This window comes from Lutra lutra, chromosome 15 (assembly GCF_902655055.1).
Source record: "Lutra lutra chromosome 15, mLutLut1.2, whole genome shotgun sequence".
NCBI lineage: Eukaryota > Metazoa > Chordata > Mammalia > Carnivora > Mustelidae > Lutra > Lutra lutra.
Genome location: NC_062292.1, coordinates 37,602,894 through 37,625,087, shown reverse-complemented (window position 1 = coordinate 37,625,087; position 22,194 = coordinate 37,602,894). Strand labels below are relative to the sequence as shown.

The window sequence follows — 22,194 nt, the reverse complement described above, 5'->3', positions numbered from 1 at the left end:
ATTCCAATACTAAAACAAATTCTCCTTTGAACATGGTCACTAATATTAGCTATTCAGTTAGTCTTATATTATTCTTAGAGACATTGCTCTTGGGGGGGCCTCTGTTCTGTTCTAATCTGGTCAGTCTCTATGCCTGCTAATGGCTGTTGTCTTGGTATTTCTGTTCACCATCATTCTGGGAATCCCTTTCATTTACCTCCTGTCTTGAATTCCTTGTTCCCTGGATTCCATAGCTTCCTCTTTCTTGTTTTACTCTCTCATTTCACTTGGGGCACATTCTCAAGTAGCTTTCTGGAAAAGAGTGTACAGGAGGCAAACTTTTAAGACCTTGCATTTCCAAAAAGTCTGTTTTTGCCTCATACTTGGTTGATAGTTTCATTGAGTATAGATTTTTAGATTAGGGATCATTTCCTCAGAATCATGAAATCTTCCATTGTCTTCCAACTTCCTCATGCTGGTGGGAAGATCCTGTCCTTTCTATGTGAGTTTTGTTTGCTGATCCTTGAAAGCTTTGAGGATCTTCACAGTAACTCTGGTGTTCTGAATCTTCATTTAATGTGACATGTGTCTCTTTCTGGTCAATGGACCTGGAGTGAGCCCTTTCACTTTTGAACTTCTTATTCTTTAGTTCTGGGGAAATTTCTCTCACTAATCCTTTGATGATATCATCTCCCCATTTCTTTGTTCTCTCTTTCAGGTGTGGGACCTCCTAACTTGATAGTCTAGTTTTGATAGTTCTAGTTTTCTTATTCATTCACTTTCTATTTCTATTTCTGAAATTTTATGCTAATTATGGATAGTTTCTCAACTTTTTCTTCCAATCTTTCTGCTGATTACCTTTTTACTTTATTTTTGCTATAGTTAACTTCCAAGAGCCCACACTCCTCCTTCTCCTTCTCCTTTTTCTCCTTCTTCCTCCCATCCTTCTTCTTCTTCAGTATCTAATTTTTATTTCAGAGACTCAATAACTTGTCTGAGTATAATAATCATAGGACTTTTTAAAAAGATTCATTTATTTATTTTAGAGAGAGAGCTAGTTGTTGGGAGGGGGAGCAAAGATAGAGAAAGAATCCTAAAGCAGACTCCCAGCTGAGTGCAGAGCCCAGTGTGAGGATGGATCCTAGGACCACAAGATCATGACTTGAGCTAAAAATCAAAAGGCAGCCACTTAACCAACTGAGCCACCCAGGTGCTCCTAATTATAGGCTTTTAGAAAAGATTTTTCCCCCTTGTTTCTCCTTTTTCCTTCCTTTTTATGTTCATTACCTTTTATGTTAGTGATTTTCTGCAGATGTTGATGACCCTTTGCTATCCACTTATTATTATTTTTTAAGAGCAAGACACCAAAAAGCAAATTAGAAGCTCTGGGTGCTCAGATGGAGCTTCTCCTCTGGTGGACTTTACTATTAGGTCATTATATGGGGCTCAAAAGAGTTAGTATCTGTAGTTCTTTTCTCTTGGGCTAGTCCATTTTCTTGGGGAATAATCTCCCCCCCCTTTTTTTTGCTTGGAGGTTGTATGAAAGTATAAAAATAGAGTCATTAAAATATACTCACCAAATTCACAAATTGGCCGCTTAGAGCCCTCAGTCATGTACCCGGGGGCAACAAAAAGCCTGAGGGGAAAAAACCCTACTCTCCTAACCACCCTATAGTGACTTGGTCTAGAAGGCACTTAGCTCAAGTTGTTTAAAACTATTCAGTTTCAACATTCTGCATAGTCTGTGAAGTGGTCTTTAGGCAAAGGCTTGTTGGAAATATGATACTAGAACACAAGTTCATGGAAAGATAAGGTCCATGGTAGCTTAAAACAGATCAATGGCAAGATTTTTATGGACTCACAAATTATTTAAATCAATTTTCATAGTTAGTCTATGTCTTAAATACTAATTCATACTCTCTTTCTAGACTATTCAATATCGTAGCTGGGTTTTTCTTTTTTTAAGATTTTATTTATTTATTTGTGAGAGAGAGAGATTGACAGAGAGAGAGAGAGAGCACAAGCAGGAGAGAGGGGCAGAGAGAAAAGGAGAAGCAGACTCCACACTGAGCAGGGAGCCCAATGCGGGACTCAGTTCCAGGACCTGGGATCATGACCTGAGCCAAAGGCAGATGCTTAACTAACTGAGCCACCCAGTCACCCCTCATAGCTGATTTTTTGAAAAGTATTAATTTATAAAAAAATTTCCATGGAAATACTTGGTAATTATTAAGCACTAAAAACAAATATCATTTAGGAGAAAGAATATTAAAACTGATAATTTTCAGTCTGGAAATAGTGAGTTCAAGCACTGATAGATATGTTGCTTTTTAGGGGTCATGGTTAAAAGAAACACTGAAAGGAATATACTGGGAACCTGACATATTTTTTTGCATGGCTAACTTGTGTGGGGATGGGGTAAGAGATTGCGTTCATTTTGTCAATATGTGAATATAAAACTCCATGGACAGTTACACAGAAGCTGTCCAAGGGTTTTGAATGTAGATACTGAGCACTGTAGGTAACAGGTGTGTTGGAAAAGCGTTAATTGATGGACATGCTTGTGTAAATGCATGGTGAGAGATCATGATTACTGTACCCTTCATATGCTGCAGAGGGAATAAAAGCTTAAATAAAAGCAAAGAGAGAGGGGGAAGATCCTATGTAGTAAAATGCTGGAGAAAACAATTTTTTAGTATACTATTTAGCAAGAAAATGATAGGCTTTTTTCTATGTCAAGGGAAAAACTGCTGTTGGTCATATCGGCCAAACTTGTTGAGGAATGTACCCGTTTACTAAAGTCTTAAATGTCAGAACTTAACTAGTCTATCCATAAACTCATGATTATCCATGAGAAACCATAAGCGAGAAGATGCTGCAAGTTCAAAAGACCATGAGACGGGAGACTAAATTTCATTAACAACACCCTGAGAGGAGCCAGTCAGCCAAAGGGAACAGCAGGGGGAATCCCCACCACTTAACACAGAAGATCCTCATAACAGGCGCACCTCTACATTTGCCACATCTGCTGCAAAATAATTCATTGGGATGAAAGCTGTAGGTGTGACTGAGGGGCAGTGCCAAGATGATCTACATTTGTGAGAGGTTTACAATTTGTTCATTGATTTACAGAAATGCAGAAAACATATTTTTCAAACTAAATGTAATTTAGTTTGAATTCATCTCTAAAAATAGGTACTAAGTCTATGCAGTTTTATCACTATTGTCTTTAAATACCTAGAAGCTAGAAAAAGAAGCACTCAAAATATTTGCCGAATTGATGAATGAACAAGATAGTAACTAGGTTTGGTAAAATTTGAGGGAGAGGAGAAGCAGAAGAGTCTGGGAGGTTCCAAATTTCATATTAGATAAGGTTAGATGAAATCTAATACCTCTGGGGGAAATCTATTACTTCTGGAGGGAAGCTCCTCTTTTCTCCTTCCTCTCTCAAATTATTGGAATAATAAAATAATTAAGCATTCATCTTCTAAGTCATTTAAGCTTTTTACACAAAAATTCTTATTCATTTAATATTAATATTAGATATATATATATTTTATTTTCTCTTTTAGCTTTTTAATTTTTCAAGCATAATTTTATATATTGAACCAATTGTCTTTCTGCACTCAAAATCTTAGAGAAACAATAAAGTTTTACAGATGGAGCCATCATGAAAGTAATAAAATTCAGAGTCAAGATTTTCAGAGTAATAACATAATATACAGTTTATCATTCTTTTCTTCTTGACACGATGGTCATTCCATCATTGCTTGATTCAACCAGTAAATATGTATTACATACCAAATGGTCCCTACATAATGTGGGGTGTTACAGAAGGAATACATGCACACACACAAAAAGCAGAAATCATAGTTCCTTCTCTTAAGATATTTATAATTGGAAGTGCTTAAATTATGTATGTATATAAAGCAAAGAGCAGTTAAACACTGTACAGCTGGAAATTGTCCAAAAATGCCATGGAAACACAAAGGAGAGATGTTATTATGGATCCAAACTGGAGTTTTTATGAAGGAGGCAGGACCTAAGCTAGACCTTGAGGGACGGTTAGCAGGGGGATAAAGGGTCTTCCAGATGGGATGGATAAACTGAAACACAGGCATAAAAGCTGGAAGGAAAATGAGGCTGACACTTCTCCCACGTTAGAAGCCAAAGTAAGGTGTGACTCTCACAGCAAGTGACAGGCTGTAAGTACCAGACTAATATTACTTGAGGAGAAATGTTGCTTTGGGACAGTGACAGATGGCACTATTATTTGGGAATTAATTTCAGTCTTAATGTTTTGTGCCTGCAACAGGTGTGCTGTAGATACTTTTAAAGAAGCTAATGGGGAGTAGCTGAGCTTCTAGATGTTCTGTGTGAAACATGGTTATGAAATTTAGAGTGCTGATTTGTTTTTGGAATTTTCTTTTGAGCATAGTTGACATACAATGTTACATTGGTTTCAGGTATACAACATAGTGGTTCAATTTCTCTGTACCTTATGCTATGCTCACCACAAGTGTAGCTACCATTTGTTACCATACATCACTATTACAGTATCTTTGACTTTGTTGTGCCTCTTATTCCTATGACTTATTCATTCCATAACTGGTAACCTGAATCTCCCACTTCCCTTCATCCATTTTTCCTGTCCCTGCATCCCCCTCCCCTCTGGGAATCATCAGTTTGTTCTCTGTATTTATAAGTCTGATTCCACTTTTTTGTTTGTCTGCATATTCATTTGTTTTTTTTTAGATTCCACATATGAATAAAATCAAATGTTATTTGTCTGTCTCAGCCTGATGTATTTCACTTAGCATAATATCCTTTAGTTCTATCCATGTTGAAAATGGCATGATCACATGCTTTTTTATGGCTGAGTGATATTCCATCTCTCTCTCTATCTGTCTCTCTCTCTCTCTCTCACACACACACACACACACACGCACACACACACACACACGCACACACACATACCACATCTTCTTTATCCATTCATCTATGGGCATTTAGGTCACTTCCATATCTTGGCAATTGTAAATACTGCTTCAATAAAAATAGGGGTACATATATCTTTTTGAATTAGTGTTTTCATTTTCTTTGGGCAAATATCCAGTAGTGGCATTACTGGATCATATGGTATTTCTATTTTTAATTTTTTGAAGAATCTCCATACTGTTATCCATAATGTCTGTACCAATTTACATTCTCAACAACAGTGTATGAGGGTTCCCTTTTTTCCCACGTCCTTGTCAACACTTGTTCTTTCTCGTTGTTTTGGTATTAGCCATCCTGACAGGTGTACGGTAATATTTCATTGTGGTTTTGATTTGCATTTCCCTGATGATTAGTGATAGTAAGCATCTTTTCATGTGTCTGCAGGCTATCTGTGTATCTTCTTTGGAAAAATGTCTACTCAGGTACTCTGCCCATTTTTTCATCAGGTGTTTGTTTTAGTGTTGAGTTGTATATGTTTTTTATATATTTTGGATACTAACCCCTTATCAGATATATCATTAACAATATTTTCTCCCACTCAGTAGGTTGCCTTTTTGGTCCTGTTGATCGTTTTCTTTGCTGTGCAAAAGCTTCTTATTTTGACGTAGTCCCAATAGTTTATTTTTGCTTTTGTTTCCCTTGCCTCAGGAGACATATCTAGAAAAATGTTTCTGTGCCTGATGTCAGAGAAATTCCTGCCTATGTTCTCTTCTAGGATTTTTACGGTTTTAGGTTTCACATTTAGATCTTTAGTCCATTTTGAGTTGATTTTTAAGTTTTGCATATGGTGTTGGAAAGTTGAAGCAGTTCATTCTTTTGCATGTTGCTATCCAGTTTTCCCAGCAGCATTTTATTGAGGAGACTTTTGTTTTCTCCATTATAAATTCTTGCTTCCTTTATTGTAGATTAATTGACCACATAAGTGTGGGTTTATTTCTGGACTTTCTATTCTGTTCTATTAAGCTATGTGTCTATTTTTGTGGGAGCAGTACATTGTTTTTATTATTCCATTGTAAGTTTTGTGGTTACCTTTACATGAGGTTCACATATAACATTCTAAATATAGAGCAGTGTATGTTAATTTGATAGTCACTTAAATTCAAACCATTCTAAAAGAAAACTTCCTTTTCTTACTCCCTCCCCCACATTTCATGAATATCTTGCCATATTTTACATCTTTTTATTCATAATTCCTTATGTCTAATTATGGCTATTTCTTTTCCACTTAAAGAAGTCCCATTAACATTTTTTGTAAGTTTGCTTTAGGGGTGATAAACTGCTTTAATTTCTGTTTGTCTAGGAAATGCTATCCTTCCTTTAAATCTGAATGATAATCCTGCTGGGTAAACTATTCTTGGTTGTAGGTTTTTTCCTTTCAGCACTTTTCTGGCCTGCAAAGTTTCTACTGAAAAATCAGCTGACAGTCTTATAGGGTTTCCATTGTAGGTAACTATTTGTCTCTCTCTTCCTGCTTTTAAAATTCTCTCTTTAGGGGCGTCTGGGTGGCTCAGTGGGTTAAAGCCTCTGCCTTCGGCTCAGGTCATGATCCCAGGGTCCTGGGATCGAGCCCCACATCGGGCTCTCTGCTCAGCAGGGAGCCTGCTTCCTCCTCTTTCTCTGCCTGCCTCTCTGCCTACTTGTGATCTCTGTCTGTCGAATAAATAAATAAAATCTTAAAAAAAAATTCTCTCTTTATCTTTAATCTTTGACATTTTGTTTTATTTTTATTTATTTATTTATTTTTTAGACCAAGAGAAAGAGTTGGGGGGGAGGTGGAGCAGAGGGAGAGAGAATCTTAAGCAGGCTCTATGCACAGTGCTGAGATGTAGGCTTTGATCTCATGTGTAGGCTTTGATCTCATGACCCTGAGATCATGACCTGAGCCGAAATCGAGAGTTAGATGCTTAACTGACTGAACACCCAGGCACCCCTAGCCTTTGATATTTTAATTATGTATCATAGTGTAGACCTCCTTGGGTTCATCTTATTTGAAATTCTGTGCTTCTTAAACCTGTGTGTCTATTTCCATTCCTAAGTTAGGGAAGTTTTCAGCTATTATTTCTTCAAAAATGTTTTCTGCCTCTTTATCTCTTTGTTTCCCTCTCTATTCCTCCTCCTCCTCCTTCCCCTCCTCCTCTTCCTCCCCCTCCCCCTCCTCCTCCTTTATTCTTCTTCCTCTTCTTCTTCTTCTGGAATCCCTATAATGCCAATGTTTGTTCACTTGATGTTGTCTAAGAAAGCCCTTAACCTTTCCACAGTTTTAAACAAACCTTTCCACAGTTTTAAACATTCTTTTCTTTTTATTGTTTAGCTTTTAATTTTTATTTCTTTTTATTGTTTACCCTGTCTTCCAGATCTCTAATCTGTTGTTCTGCATTTGCCAAACTGTTTATTCTCTCTGACATATTTTTTAAATTTCAGTTATTGTTTCATTTTTTGTATATCTCTTTATTGAAGGTCTCACTGAGTTCTTCTACTCTTCTCTCCAGCTTGGTGAGCAATATGATCATTAATTTAAACTCTTTATCAGGCATATTGGTATTTTCATTTCATTTAGTTCTTTTTCTGATGTTTTGTCTTGTTCTTTCTTTTGAGGCATATTCCTTTGTCTTCCCATTTTGCTTGACTTTCTGCACTTGTTTCTATGGATTGGGTGGAACAGCTACTTTTCCTAAACTTGGAGACATGGTCTTGTATATGGTTGTCCCTTATGTAGACTATATATACTTGATGACTTTTGCTGGCTGGCTAGAGCTGTGGCTAGCATGATTTGGGAGTCCCATGACTCTACATAAGCAGGCACCTTGGCAGGACAGCTAATAGAATGCTGGTTAGTTTTTAGGAATGTAAGTAATTTATTTCTTAATTTTTGCTACTATCTGACTGGCTTATTTATTCTAACTCTGATTTCACCTAGTAAAATCCTATGCTATGATGGCTTAAGAAGAGACTTGGGTTTAAAGCTTACTTATATATCTTTGGGAAAGTTATCCTTCTGAGTCTAATCCATAAGAGAGGGAGAAACAGTTGGATTCACTTAGTGATTACGAGGATGAAATGAAAAATATATTCAAAATATATTCTAAATCTCTTGGTACGTATTTTTCCTCTTTCCTTCTTTTTCTTTTTTAGTTCTCAAAAAATAGGCAACTATACTCAAGAAGACTACATAATTTTTCATATAAGCTTGTGACATTTTTTTGGACTAAAATGGAGCATTACTGAAAATCACATTGGGGAACAGTAGTAAATTGAAACTGACTCTTATTATATTTCTTTATGAAAAGAGAAGAAAAAAGACATGAGAAAAATATTTAAACCCCTATAAACCATAGAATAAAGCACTTGCATCACAAGAAATATTCTGTTCATTTCTCTACAAGTATCTTGAAATCAAAATCTCATTGCAATGTGCTTGAAAGTTCTCACTAAGAGTAGTGATGTACATATTATTAACTGCCACTCCTGTTCCCTCATGACATCACATCCTTACTCTTTCATACTCTTTCTTTTCAAACTTTCTGGTTAATACATTCTGGGTATCCTGGGAAATTAGAGACACCAGTAATTTGGTCCTAAAAGGACCAGGTTTAAATATATTTAGATTCCAGAGTGATTAAGTTTGGGAGATAAAATTGAATTTATATGATGGCCTTTCCTGAGAAGGATTTCAAGAGGTCCATGCAGTGTAATATGGTGTTGAGGTACATGGGAATAGCTAAACTTGTCATTAAAGACTTCTTGACATTTCATCACTTTATTTTTGTGCTTTGAATTCCCTCACTAAAATGTGGGAACAGAGATATAGTGAAGTTGAAATTATTGCTGCTCTCTTTCTTTGATGACTGGACTCTTTTGTAAAATGCCTTAAATTTTGGTAGCAATTAATATTGTGTTTTTAAACTTACCACTTAAACTTAATTCTATGCTTGCCAAACAAACAACATGGAGAATATCAGCCCAAGAAGCTTTGGTCCTAATACATTAATTAGCACATGGTGTAAGTCTGACTGGATAACATAGGACAAAGTAAGTCAACAGAAACTGAGTTCTAATCTACTCTGGCTTTCTTGCAGGAATTGTTTGTAACCAAGTGCATCCAGTAGAGTGAGGGGTCTTCTACCCATACGGTCACAGGGCTCAAGGTCTGGTTTCAGGATATGTTGGGGGGGCTCTTAAAAGCCACTTCAGTGATTCTATGGAACCTGTCCTGTCCTCATTAAACTGTCAGACTCTTCCTACAGAACCCTGAATCAGTGTCACAGAATGTGAGGCAACCAGAGAGCATTTCAGTACCTTCCTGGTGAGTGCAAGGATAAGCTCTTTTCTTTTCTTTGTTAAGTTTATGGATGCTTTTTCTTGCTATGTACTTAAACTTTTTGGTACATATTACCAAAATAATAGGTCTTTATTTTTCACTTTGCATAGGATCTTCACGGGCAATGAATCATTAAAGCAAGCTCAGAGGAGACAATGCAGCTGATAACCTGAGTCAGAAAATTTTAACCTATCATTGGGCTCTCAGTATGTCAGTCATCTCTATTTATAGATGGACAGAAAACATGTCCCCAGAACTTTAGTGTCTTTCTGAATATTTGATGGTAATAGTGAAGGATCACGGGATAGGAATTCTTGGGCAAAGAAACTGAACCTCTCCAAAGAGTAGTGAGTACTAGTTATGACGAGCTAGAGAATATTATCAGGTACTCCAACTAAGGAAGTTTGGGAGCCAAGACACAGAGTTTTCTAGAAATGCAGGAAAAGTACAAGTTTGAAGCAAAAGGACAGTGTCTTTGGAGGCTTTGTTCATTGAAAGGAAGAGGGAAAGTCTGGACAGGACAATAAGAAACTATACTGCAGAAGATAGCATAGCCTGGAGCCAGAAGGGACGCAACAGTTACACAATAGTTGATAATATTTGAACACTTTGTGATTGAACCTATCATAATGTAATTGCTAATTTAGATCTACCCAGGTAGCTGTTTCCAGCATTCATTTCCTATAACATGCAGCCTGACTGTGTAGACAGTTTACATTCATTGGCCTCTTCTTTCCCTAGGTCCCCACCTTGTATTAAAAAAGTTCCTACTGTATAATTTTTTCCTAATATGTGATTTTAATGTAATAGGTTAAAAACTCTATGGCAAATGGAGATTAATTTCACAAATATATGACATAAAATACCAAGAATCATAATATAAGGCCTAATTTCTATTTTTATGAATGTTCGGAGAAAATTATACTTTAGTTTTGCTTTTTCATCTTTGAGAACCAGAAAATCCAATTTCCAGACTATCTTTCCTCAGAGATACAATTTGTCTATGGACTAATTACATTAATAAAGTTTCTTTCAACTTTAGCTTTCATTGTTTATAAAATGAGGAAGGAACAACTAGTTTTTTAGTTTCTTTTAGTTTTATATAACTTTCAGTTTTTTGTGTAAGTGCTTTTGCTTTTCCTGCAATTTGTACAAACGATGTTTAAATAAAATGTATGACTTCAGAAATATTTAAGACCACTTGTAATTTCGGTAAAGATGTTGATGAGGGAGATGCCATATGGTAATACTTTTGAATTGAAATAGAAACCCAATTGAACCTTGCTTACTTTTGTTGAGCAAGTGAGTGAGTGAGAGAGAACAAGAGTGAGAGAGCAAGAGAGAGTGTGAGAAAGAGGCAGAGAGAGAGAAGAGATATATATGTGCTTTGTGAAGAAAATGGCTTTTTAAAATGGCTCAGTAGTATTTTGCAGACCAACTTTATTTCCTGGTGCCTCCGGCAAACGGGAAAGTGCATTCTTCCACACAGGCGTTCTTGGAATAAAATGTCTCTAGGGAGTTCACTTCCTGCTTCACCATGCATAGTACCTGTTTTACCTACTAATCTATACCTCACATGACTGTTGAGAGCCCTAGCTAATAAAAAATGATCATAAAGCACTTGGCAAAATCACAACAACTATAAAAGGATACATGCAAATGTGGTAAGGCTTGTCTTTCTGGTACATACATGACATCTTTGTGTGTGAAATGATGCAGTGACTCAAATGTTAAGCCATTTTTTTTCTCTTTCACAAACTGGAAGTACTTTTGTCAGCTGGCTTGCTGTAGCAAATTGTAGCGAATTGAGTTAACTCAACAGTAAGCCTTTTGATTTAAAGCCTTCCCTCCAATTCTAACATTAGGCCTCTCCCCATGAATTTGTGCATATATTATTTAAGAATTCATACCTGCTTATTTTAAGAGAAAGAGCAACGTGCTTGTGTTAAAGAAAAAAAATGAGGAAATAAATTTGTTGCATGGTGATCAATGGTCTTATGTCATCACTGAGTAGAAATTAGTAGCTCCTATTTGGTAGTTTTCTTAAAGTAACTACAGTGAGAACACACTGTAACTACTACACACAGTGCACATTCTAATGTCATATGTTCCTGATCCATAATTTAACCTGAAGGGAAGTAAAGGGAAGACCCAAGGAGTGGCTGTATAGGAGACAGAAAGAGTGGTCCACATGGTGATGTCCCATTAAGTCACAAGCAGACTATCAGGCTTAGTCATGGGTCCAGATGCTTCCATCCCACTCCACCCAAGTTCAGCTATCCTGGTTGGCAGAGGACACTAATTGCATTTGTGCATACTGAATGAAAAATACATGAGTAAGACTGAGGCCTTCTTACAAAGCAAGCAAATTCCCAACACACTAAGAAGTCTTTATCAGTTTCATTCTGCTGCTCCTTCTTTCCCAGAAAAGATGACAAGCAGAGGTTTTCTTAGCAAATACTTGTCCATGTCTTGGGTCTGACATCAGAGACAGAGACAACAGCAGAGAGATAAGATGACATCCCACACTTCTGAAGGCCGGGAGACCTCTCAGTCCTTGTTTATTTTTTAGCTTGACCTTGTTTGCAATAATAAAAAAAAGGGGGGGGTGGTCAAATATTTTGACCTCTGCTTTTGAATCTCTGCTTCATTCTAAGGATCTTCTGCTATGGAATTGTGCCTTTTAACCTGTTATTTGACTGAATTCTGTGCTGGCATGTAATGTTTTTCTCCCCCTCCCCGCCACCCCCAGAATCAATCAGATTTAAGTACCTGTAATATTTACCTAGTTATTTTCTTATATCTCAGGAAAGTAGAAATTGGCATACAAGAATGTGTTTTTTTTTTTCTTTTTATAGGAATTTGTTTTGATCATTTCTCAATTTATATTAGGATTAGGGTTAGTTTTAGGGGTTATTGATTTTGTTGGACTATCAATGTCATGTAAGATGCCTTCATATGCTTCCTTCCAGTAAATTCTAATGTTGTGGATCACTGGATGTGATTACACATTCTCTTGAGACTATTAAATGGGTGTGAGTGGAATTGCCATATAGTAAAGATGTTTTTATTTATGTGGAATGTCTGGTGGGTGGGGCTAGGAGATTCTTTCCCAGGCATTGCCACAGGGTTACAAAAACATTACTCTGTTTCTTGTCACCCAAGTGAGGCTCCTCAAACTGTCCATGAAGAAAATTTGTCTCCTCTGATTACAGTCTGTTGGTGATACTCTGCTTCAAGTATTCTTTTTTCTTAACTTCAAAGACTATTTAAAGTTTTCCAATGTCTGGCAGATGTCAAGATAAAGATAAAGATGAACTAGCAGAAGCTGGTCAGAGGTAAGAGAATTTGATTATATAATTTTGGGCAAATCACCTGAAATACAGGGGAAAGAGAGTATCTTTGCTGTATTATTTTTGAGAATTTTACTGCCTTTTTCACTAAAAGTTTAGCAGCAAAAGAAACCATTATCAGGGGCACCTGGGTGGCTCAGTGGGTTAAGCCGCTGCCTTCGGCTCAGGTCATGATCTCAGAGTCCTGGGATCGAGCGCCGCATCGGGCTCTCTGCTCAGCAGGGAGCCTGCTTCCTCCTCTCTCTCTGCCTGCCTCTCTGCCTGCTTGTGATCTCTCTCTGTCAAATAAATAAATAAATAAAATCTTTAAAAAAGAAAAAAAAAAGAAACCATTATCATTTCCTACTTGAATTTTATAAATATTTGGATATGTCCAGATTTGCTAATAAAGATGCTAAGGATAATCTGAGTCTTTTTATCTCCAAAACTGGAAGACACTTTTTTTTTTTTTTTTTTTTTTTTTAGCATTAGCTTTCAAATTAACACTGAATGCTAACTTCATAGGCCATGAGTTGTGACAGAAAAGGGGAAGCATACTTTCTGGGAAGGTATTGTTCCCAAATATTCTCTTCTACCATCTCTCTATTGAAAAGTACTTCAAATGCCATTTTGAAGTAGAACTTCATCTGCAGATTCAAATTCATAATGTTGCTGTTAAGTATAAAAAGAATAATATTTTTGGAGAATGTTCTTAACAACACTCCCTCAGTTGATACGAAAAGGCAGTTACTGTTAAAATATTTTCAAGATTGTCTTCTAAGTACTTCAAGAAAATTTGACTTATTACTTCATATAAAGGTGACATCTATCTATCTATATATACTATTAATAAATTTCACCTAAGAACATTAATAGGAGACAATACAGAGTTAGATTCTATGGAATGTCTGACTTGGATATACACTGACTGTAACTCATGAGGGAATATGTCCAAAAGTTTATTTCTAAGTTAATTATTTGGAACTCAAATCCTTGATATAAATTGGTGAGGCTCATAGTCCATGAGTCTCGGTAAGTTTTATTGTAGTTGAAGAATTATTAACAGTATTATATAAAAAATACCATTCTAAAGTTTACAATATTGTTTCTCTTTCCACACTCCATAAAGGGAAGGAGCTATCAGGGCAGGCACTCCTGGGTATTAGTGACTCTTCATTTATGTCTAAGGCAAATTTCCACATGGATATATTGTACAAATGGATGAGGGTTAGCGGACCAGGAGTTACCTTTATGGTTATCCCAGTACATTGGGAAGGACATGTATCTCACTAAAGGCATTGAACTTAGATTCCCCCCATACCATTAGTACATAAAAATATACTATTCAGGGACTATTTGGGTATGGCTTAAGCAAGTTGGATATTATTAGGTAGAAAAAAAGTTCTTACTAGTAACTTTTATATGATGGTATATTGAAAACTAGGCAATTGTGATGTTTCATCAAAACTTCTACTGACATTAATTAAAAATTTAGAATTAAATACTCTAAAAATTACTAAATGCATTCAAGAGTAGTCAAGGAAATAAGGAATACTTGGTGGTGGTGTGTGTGAGGGGTACAGGTTGGGAATAAGTAAAAGTAGCCATCAGAGCCACTGTTCATCTTGAAGGTATTGGTTAAGCTAGATGAGCTTGGGCACCTGTTATTATAGTCATGGGGCTTGAGGAGCTTCCTAATGCAGGAAGTTCAATAGGATACCCTCATAACCTCACATTCCAATGGGATTCAACCAAAACCAATTGTGTCAAAACACTGGAGCAGAACTGGACACGGAGGGGCAGAATCTTCAAGGATTCATAACTATAAGTCAGCTCTCACGTGAGTGGTTTGAAAAATTTCCAGTTAAGAATTTAGTATGAAAGGGCCCTGACTGGTAGTGACACCCCCCAGACATCTACCAACAGTAAATGAATATTCTTTCCAGAAAACTCCTCTCTTCAGAACTCATTACATCTCCACATATAAAACTTCAAGGATCAGGTAACATAAAAAGAAATCACCAATCAGAAAAAAACCAAGAGACTATAAAGAAAAACCAGCAGAAGAAAGTCAGATAGTAGAATCAGACTCACAAATGCTTCAGATACTGGAATTATCAGAAAAAAGATTGAAAATATGTATGTTAAATATATCTTAAGAAATTAAGGAGACGCTTAAAATATGAATGAAGAGAAAGAAGATTTAAAATAACCAAACAGAACTTTAGAAATGAAAATAATACACATTAAAACCTAAATGGATAGCTTTAACAGAAGATTTAACAGCCAGAGAAAGAAGTAATGAAACAGAAAGATATCTGCAAAATTATCCAGAAGTCAGCCTCAGAAGATTGGGAAAAAAACAAACAAACAAGCAAAAACCTATGAAAGAAATGTTAAGAGACATAGAGTGTAAATGAGAATGTGTGTATAGTAAGAGTCCCAGAAGGAAAAGGGAGAAAGAATGGAGTTCAGAATTTTCCAGAACCGATGAAAGTTAATTTTAAAGGGTTTTAAAGGTTCTTGTGCTGCCTGGGAGAAGGCTGATGAATTGATAAATTATGAATTTAATCAATTAAAATTTACCTGTTAAAATTCCTAGGATAACCACTAAATAAATAGGAATAGAGTATATAACTTCCAAACTAAATCTAGGAGGAGAAGTGGCAACATAAAGACAAACTGCCAATAATCCTAAAGAAGGCAATGGTGAAAGAAAAAAAAAAAAAACATAGATCAGAAGAAAACAAATGGAGAGCACAACATTAGAAGGCAGAAATAAATTGAAATATATCAGCAATTATAAAACATGCAATGTCTAAATGTTTGATCTAAGAGTCAAAAATTATTAGACCAGACTAAAAGTCAAAATTAACACTAATTAGATAATCTGAAATGTAATGATTTAGAAAATTTTAATGCAATAGAGTGGAAAGAGTTATACCAATACTAGACAAATACTAATCAGAGGAAAGCCATTTAAATGCTAAGGCAAAAGGATTACTAGAATCAAAAAAAGTCACAACATAATGATAAATTTGCCAGGCAAATAAAATAATTATAAACCTCTGTGCATATGATAACACAGGCCCCAACCACATAAAGCAAAAATAGAACTATGAGATTGACAAATCTGTCATCACATTAAGAAATTTTAAGTCATCTCTCCCATGAAGGACTTGTTAAGCAGATGCAAATTCAGTAATAGAAGATATCAATAACACAATAATACTAATAGAAGATATCAATAACACAATCAGAGTAATAGAAAACATCAATAACAATCATAATACTTGATCAAGGCCTTTTGTTTGTTTGTTTTCCTATTTTTCTTAGGAGCTGCAGCTTTTTAATGTAAAGAAAAACAAGTAGGTTTGGGGAGATTGAAGTTCCCCATCATGGCCACTAAAGTTCTAAATTACTTTTGGTTAAGTTGATTCATTTAGTTTGGAAATGCACTGGAGAGGTACCATAGTTTTAAAAACTAAAACCACTAGAGTCCCAGTAGTGGGGGGACCCACTACTCTCAAAGCAATTTGATGAGTGGAATGAGCAAAATTCCTAAACAGCAGAGTTTCAATAGGAATATTCTGGTTCCAGAAGGACTCAAACTGGAGGCCATCACAGTTCCACCAAGAACAGTCTGGTTCTGAAAAGGAATTGGGTCGAAGGCCAACACACTTCCAACAGGCACATTCCACTAAAAACAATCTGCTTCTGAAAAGGAGTCAGACCAAAGAACAAACAAGTACTCTCAGAAAGGATAGGCCTTAAAAATAGAACCTGAATAAAGCCCGGAGAGCTCAAACACAAAGAAAGCAGAGCTCTAAATCCAGGAAAAAACTTACCCTCAAACTCCAGGGTTGGCAAAAAAGCAATGGGCCCGGTTGACTCTGTGGTATCTATTTTCTCACCAGCCTCAGACCTGCTGAGGGTCTTCTCTAGATCCCACTTCTGATCACCAGAGTAATGTTAACCTTAAAAATAAAACTGTCACTTATTTTTCCAACAAAAATGGGTTTATTTGGGAATAGCAGAGAACTGCAATTTGGGGCAAGCAAGCTATGGCAAAACCATAGGCAAGTTCTGATCAAGGACATATTTTTAGAACACCTTGCCCAAGACCTGCTGAACATACACTCGTTATAAACACATGTCAAAAATTAAAATGAGTTTAAAACATTGAAAAAGACTAACAGTTTATAGTTCTTTGGCATATAGTTCTATGTTTTTTGGTGAGAACATAGGCCATGTTCTTTGACTACTGTGGTCCCGAGAAATGTTAGTATCAATTGTCAAGTAGGAAATATTGCTGAAATATGATCTTGTAAAGATATAATACCAACTTGAAGCCTTGCCCTTTGCACACTTCTCAATCAGTCATATCAGAAGTTCCATATGAAATAAGCATTGCTAAAATTATACTACTGGCTTCATTAAACATATCACCAATATAAGTGTATAAAAATGTCCTTTTTTAGTAATTTTTAATAAATCATTCAAATTGTGTCTATCTGTTTTCCTATCTCTTTTACTTCAGTAATTTCAAAATAGATAAATATATCTCCTCATCATGGTCAGCCTAAGAGCTGGTTTAAAGAGATTTGGTTTATGCGTGCATATGCAGTGTTTTCCCTTCATATACTTAAGATAAATTTAAAAAAATAACATTTTCTATTATGCAGGGGTATGACAACAAATGGATAGGGAAAGCAATTGTATAAATATTTCTTAACCACTAACAAATTCCTGATGTAGGCATCCCAGGTAAGTTTCCTTTTCTTGGGAAAAGAATTAATTATAAGGAAAGGAGAAGTTTGAAAAATTTAGCAACACTTGGAGCAGAAGTGGTTTTTATTACAGAATTTTTTTCAAGGCTTTGTACTATGTTAAGTACTTAGGTGGAAAGAAGCTTCATTTGGGAAAAAAAATTATGTGGTACAGACTGCCTAATTGTGAAACTGAAATCCACAGAACAATTTCTTAAAAGAGCACACCAGTGTGTAGTACTTTTTAACTTGAATATCACATTGTTCATGTGATATACAAGTAATAATTCCCATTTAAGAAATGTAGGAACTGAGAAACTGAAGTGTCTCACCCCAAGTCAAGCTATGACAGCACATCATGCTTAAATCTAATATTTTTGTTTCCCTATTCTGTCCTGACCTTATTTTTGACCATCAGGCCTGTGTCTACAAAATATATTTCATTTTGTTGACCAAGTAGCACCTACCTTTGGCAAGAATGTTTCAGATCTGCGTAACTGAATTTAATGTTAGGTATTTGCTTCTGAATTCTTTATTTAATTCCCAAGACTCCCTGTATGACTTTCAGGTCTCATGACTCATACTCTATTCATACCATATTTGGTTTCCTCTCATCATCTTTACTTTTGCATGAATAAAGTCTGAAGCAACCCCTATATGGATGAAAAACACTGTGGCCATGTGTCAAGGGTGCTAACGTTAGCAGGAGAAGTCTTCTCCAGAAGATCTCTGTGCAATTGTCCAGTCTTGGACTATCTTTTAAATGTGCACCGTAAGACTTTTTCTACATCTCTTCTCGGTAGATCCTAAATAAAAGGCAGCAGACCACGACAAGGCAGTACGTGGCAGAAGTAACTATCAGCATCAAGTAGACCTGTTCTGAAATCCAGCTTTGCTAGCACCTACTGGATTAGCTTGGCCTGTTTCTTCATCTATAAAATGCTGACGCAAGTATCTATCACATAGAGTTATGGTAAATACTGTGACAATACATATAACCTGCTTAACAGGTACTTTAGTGCCCTGTAAATTTTAGCTTTTTATTTTGGCCTCTGTCACCCTCAGCTGTGCCCTCCCAGAGCCCCTAGACTGCTGTTCTACTAGGTCTTTGGCGTGCTGCGGTCCTTTGGTATAAGAACGTCTGGCTTCCATATGTGCAGGCAAATGGAGCACTACCATTTTGCTACTAGACAAGGCTATTTAGCAGGTGCACATGTCTGAACATTCCTGAATCAAGAGGGGGGCAGCTCTGGATTTCAGAGAGCAGTGAGCAGGCCACAGCTGGAGTGAGGCAGGAGCCAGGAGATTCAACTTGAGCTCCAAGGTGCAGTCTGAAGCGAAATGAAACGCCCCCAAACGACGAAGGTTCTAGCAAACAATACCTATTAATTGGTGATCCAATTCCGTGTGTATATATGGTGTGGAAAACTGCAAATCGAGGTACTATTTCAATTACGTTGCTTTCTGGGTGGGTTGTAACCCTGGAGCCTGGACTGGACCCAGAAAGGAAGTCGGCTGGTCCAGGGCTGAGGACACAGGGGGCACCTTGCGTTTCTGGCTCAGTTACAAAGCGGTACATGGGCCATTCGGGCTTGCGCTCCCCTCAACCCTCTGGGCACTGTGGGCGCGAGGACCCCGCCCAGTCTCCTCCTCAGGCTACGGCCCGCGGGCCGCGCGGCCCAGGTGAGGCCGCCGGGCGCGCCCCCGAGCGCCCCTTCCCCCCTCCCGGCGACTTCCTGGTTTGCAGAAGGTGCAGGAGCCGCTGCGGGCGGCCCCGGTCGCAGGAACAGAGAGGCCCCAGCTTCGGAGGCGGCGGGGGCGGCGGCCGGCGAAGACGGGGGCGGCGGCCGCGCCTCCGCTGTTGCTGCTGCTGTCACAAAAAGGCTCTGGGGGGTGGGGTGGGAGGCGGGGAAGCGCTGGGGGCGCCGCCGACATGGGCCCGCCGCCACCGCCGCCGCTGTGAGTAGCCTCCTTCCCCGCGGGGCGGCCGGCGTGGGCGCGGGCGGCGCGACCCTCCCAGCGCGGGACAGTGGGCTCTCAGGCCGGCGCGGGGGCGGGACGGACAGCCCCACACCGACATGTAACCATGGACTGCAGAACCAAGTGAGTGGGGGTCGCGGGCGCGCGGGAAGGGCGGTGGCGTCCCGCGGCGGCCGGCCCCCCAGACGGCGACTTTGGCCCGGCCCCCCGTGCGAGGCCGGCTGGCGGGACAGCGCTAGGCCGCAAAGCCTGCCCGGCCCCGCGTCCCCGGCCCGGCGGGGTGGGCGCCGCTCCTCCGGGAGCGGCCGGCAGCGCCGCGGCGACGCCCGCATCTCTAGGTAGTGGAGGAGGCCTGGCGGCTCCTGCCACCACCCGCTGTGGGTTTCTTGTTCCTCCCGGAGTGTGGCAGACGTGACTGTCGGTTGTCTGTGTCTTGCTGGTGTCCGGGAGGGCGTCAGCGCTGAGGTTAAGCGGTTATTATTTACTGTATTTCCCTAACGTGAAAATAACCATTTCATTTTAATCATGGTTATCAGTTTCCCAGATGTTTTCTTCCAATTTTTCTTATAAAATTAAATTGGCCTCGCATAGGTGTTTACATAGGCACTGGGTATATGCATGGTGCTTGCAAAATGGTATCCCATTAGATAGTGTATTTGTGTCTGCATCAGTGGATATTTTTCATCGGGAGATTAATTATGTAAAAAAGCAATTTGATTAAGTGTGGTGATTTTGTTTTGGGTCTTAGAGGTATTAGGTTTATGTTTATTTATTTATTTTTTTCCTGAAACTTACATTGCAAAGAATTTCTTCCCTTACTCCCTATTCACACCGCCACCCCCCCCATTTAAAATAATGAATACTACATATTTTGTATTAGTGTGAAAGGCTTGTAAAATTTCACAGTATAATTGGATCACTATTTAAGTTTTACACCTAAGAGATTCTAAATAAATATTAGGAAAATGGGAAAATTATGTGATTTAGAATTATTTTCTTCAGGGTTTGACATGGGGGGGCTGCGTAAGTGTTTTAAAAAGTATAGTTTTTGACATTAATTGGACTATGAGGGAGGAGGTCACCTAAATGCATATTATTTCCATTGAAATAAGTTAATAGTGGGTTGGCTGAGGAACTGTATATTTGCAAATTAATTTATATAGCTTGCCACTTCCTGTGATTCTAGATTCTTGTAATAAATTTAGAAAAATGAATGTTTATTTGGAAGCCAAAACTGGCATTACTTTATTAAAGGAAGTGCATATTTAAAACAGCTAATGTACAAAGACGCTAAGTTCTCCTTCAACAGGAATAACAGATAGATTAACACTTTGGTCATGTGGGCATTGTGGTATCAGATTTTGCTCCATCTCTTATCTTCTAGCAGAAAGAGATTAAAACAGAACGGTTAAAGAAAATGTGTCTCAGTAGATTTCAGTTTGCTTTTTGAAATTAAACCAATGAATTGGTTGAATGTGTGAGAAGTTAACAAAGAAGTGGATAACTTCTGAATGAAGCAAAGCAATCTTACTGTTCCTAGTGGGAAAATCAAATATTAAGGTAGATGTCTATTTCTAATTACTCTAAATTGACATAAAACCAGGGTTTTGTTGGTGTTTGTTGGTGGTGGTGGTGTTAGCCTTAGAGTTTATGTACAGTGCGCTACTTTATTTCAAGAGAAGCATATGCAAAGTGTCAAATTTAGGAGCATTATAACTGTTTTATGGTGGTCTAGAACGTGGCAGGTGGAACCAGGTATTCATCATTTAAACTTACACTTCAGGTCCTTTAAAAAAAAAAGCCTGGGGTGGGTGGTGGGTGGGGAGGAAACCTGAGAACCTGCTGGCCAGCTTTGTTGGCAGGAAAAGGTAGAAATATTTAGGAGCATACTGGCTTTCCAATTTTGATTCAGTAAGGTAAAGTCAATGCTTTACATTTATATAGCACTTAATATTTTATAAAGTACTTCCACATAAATTTGTTGATTTACAATCCTCAGAACTATTCTTTGATGTGAGTGAGGAGGCACTTTATAGACAAGAAATCAGGCTCAGAGGTTAAATGTTTGCCCCAGGTCTCAGAACTCCTAAGTCTCTTACATTACTGTACTGGGGAAAAAAAAAAACTTATTTTCTACATTGTGCTTGTATAGTTACATAGAATACATTACAACAAAAAGATGATTAGTTTTTTGAGTTAAGAAAACATACACTCTGCAGAGATGCTTTTTTGTCATAGGAAATAAATAAAACAAAATTCTTTTTCTTTTAGGGAAAATCCAGAAAGAACCTTTGACTTGGTATTGAAAGTGAAATGTCATGCCTCTGAAAATGAAGGTATGTGTGTTTTGTTCATTCTTAAAATAACTGAGTCTATCAAAACAAGTGTTAGTGTTGTAGATTGCTAGAACATGATAGTATCAGGATAATAATGGTACTAAATGTATATTCTGCATCTAGTGTCTGAAGGTACTATAATAAAGTAGATGCTAGGTTTTTGCCATGAGGTTGTAGAAACCATGAATGTCATCTATGCGGCTTAAATTTCATGTGTACATTGAGGCCATATAACTTAGAACTCAGCTTTATCATTTGTTGATAGAGTGATCATTAGTTTTGGTAGTAGGGCACACCTTTTCATTTTCTTTCATTTGTCTTTGAAAACTTAGCTCCTTTTTTAAACATTAGTGAAAATCTCTTGCCAGTACATGGAAGACACACCAGTTCCCTCTAATGTTTCCAGAATGCAGAATGCAGACTGAGTAGCCCCTTCTTTTGGATTTACTCCAGTAGCAAAGCACTTTCAGAGAGAGGTAAAT

The 22,194-nt window shown here is 37.7% G+C and overlaps 1 protein-coding gene across 5 annotated transcripts in view; it reads left to right on the top strand.

Moving 5' to 3' along the window:
* Nucleotides 1-19,297: 19,297 nt before the first annotated feature.
* Nucleotides 19,298-22,194, top strand: part of DENND1B (DENN domain containing 1B) — a 266,328-nt gene continuing 263,431 nt past the window's right edge. For 4 of the 5 annotated variants that reach the window (XM_047704392.1, XM_047704388.1, XM_047704391.1 and 1 more), the window contains exons 1-2: nucleotides 19,298-19,499; nucleotides 21,648-21,712. In XM_047704392.1, the coding sequence (XP_047560348.1) occupies nucleotides 19,483-19,499; nucleotides 21,648-21,712 (82 nt within the window). In that variant the 5' untranslated portion in view covers nucleotides 19,298-19,482. Of the gene's footprint in view, nucleotides 19,500-21,647; nucleotides 21,713-22,194 lie in introns of those variants that run through there. The other variant, XM_047704390.1, reaches the window with a different exon arrangement.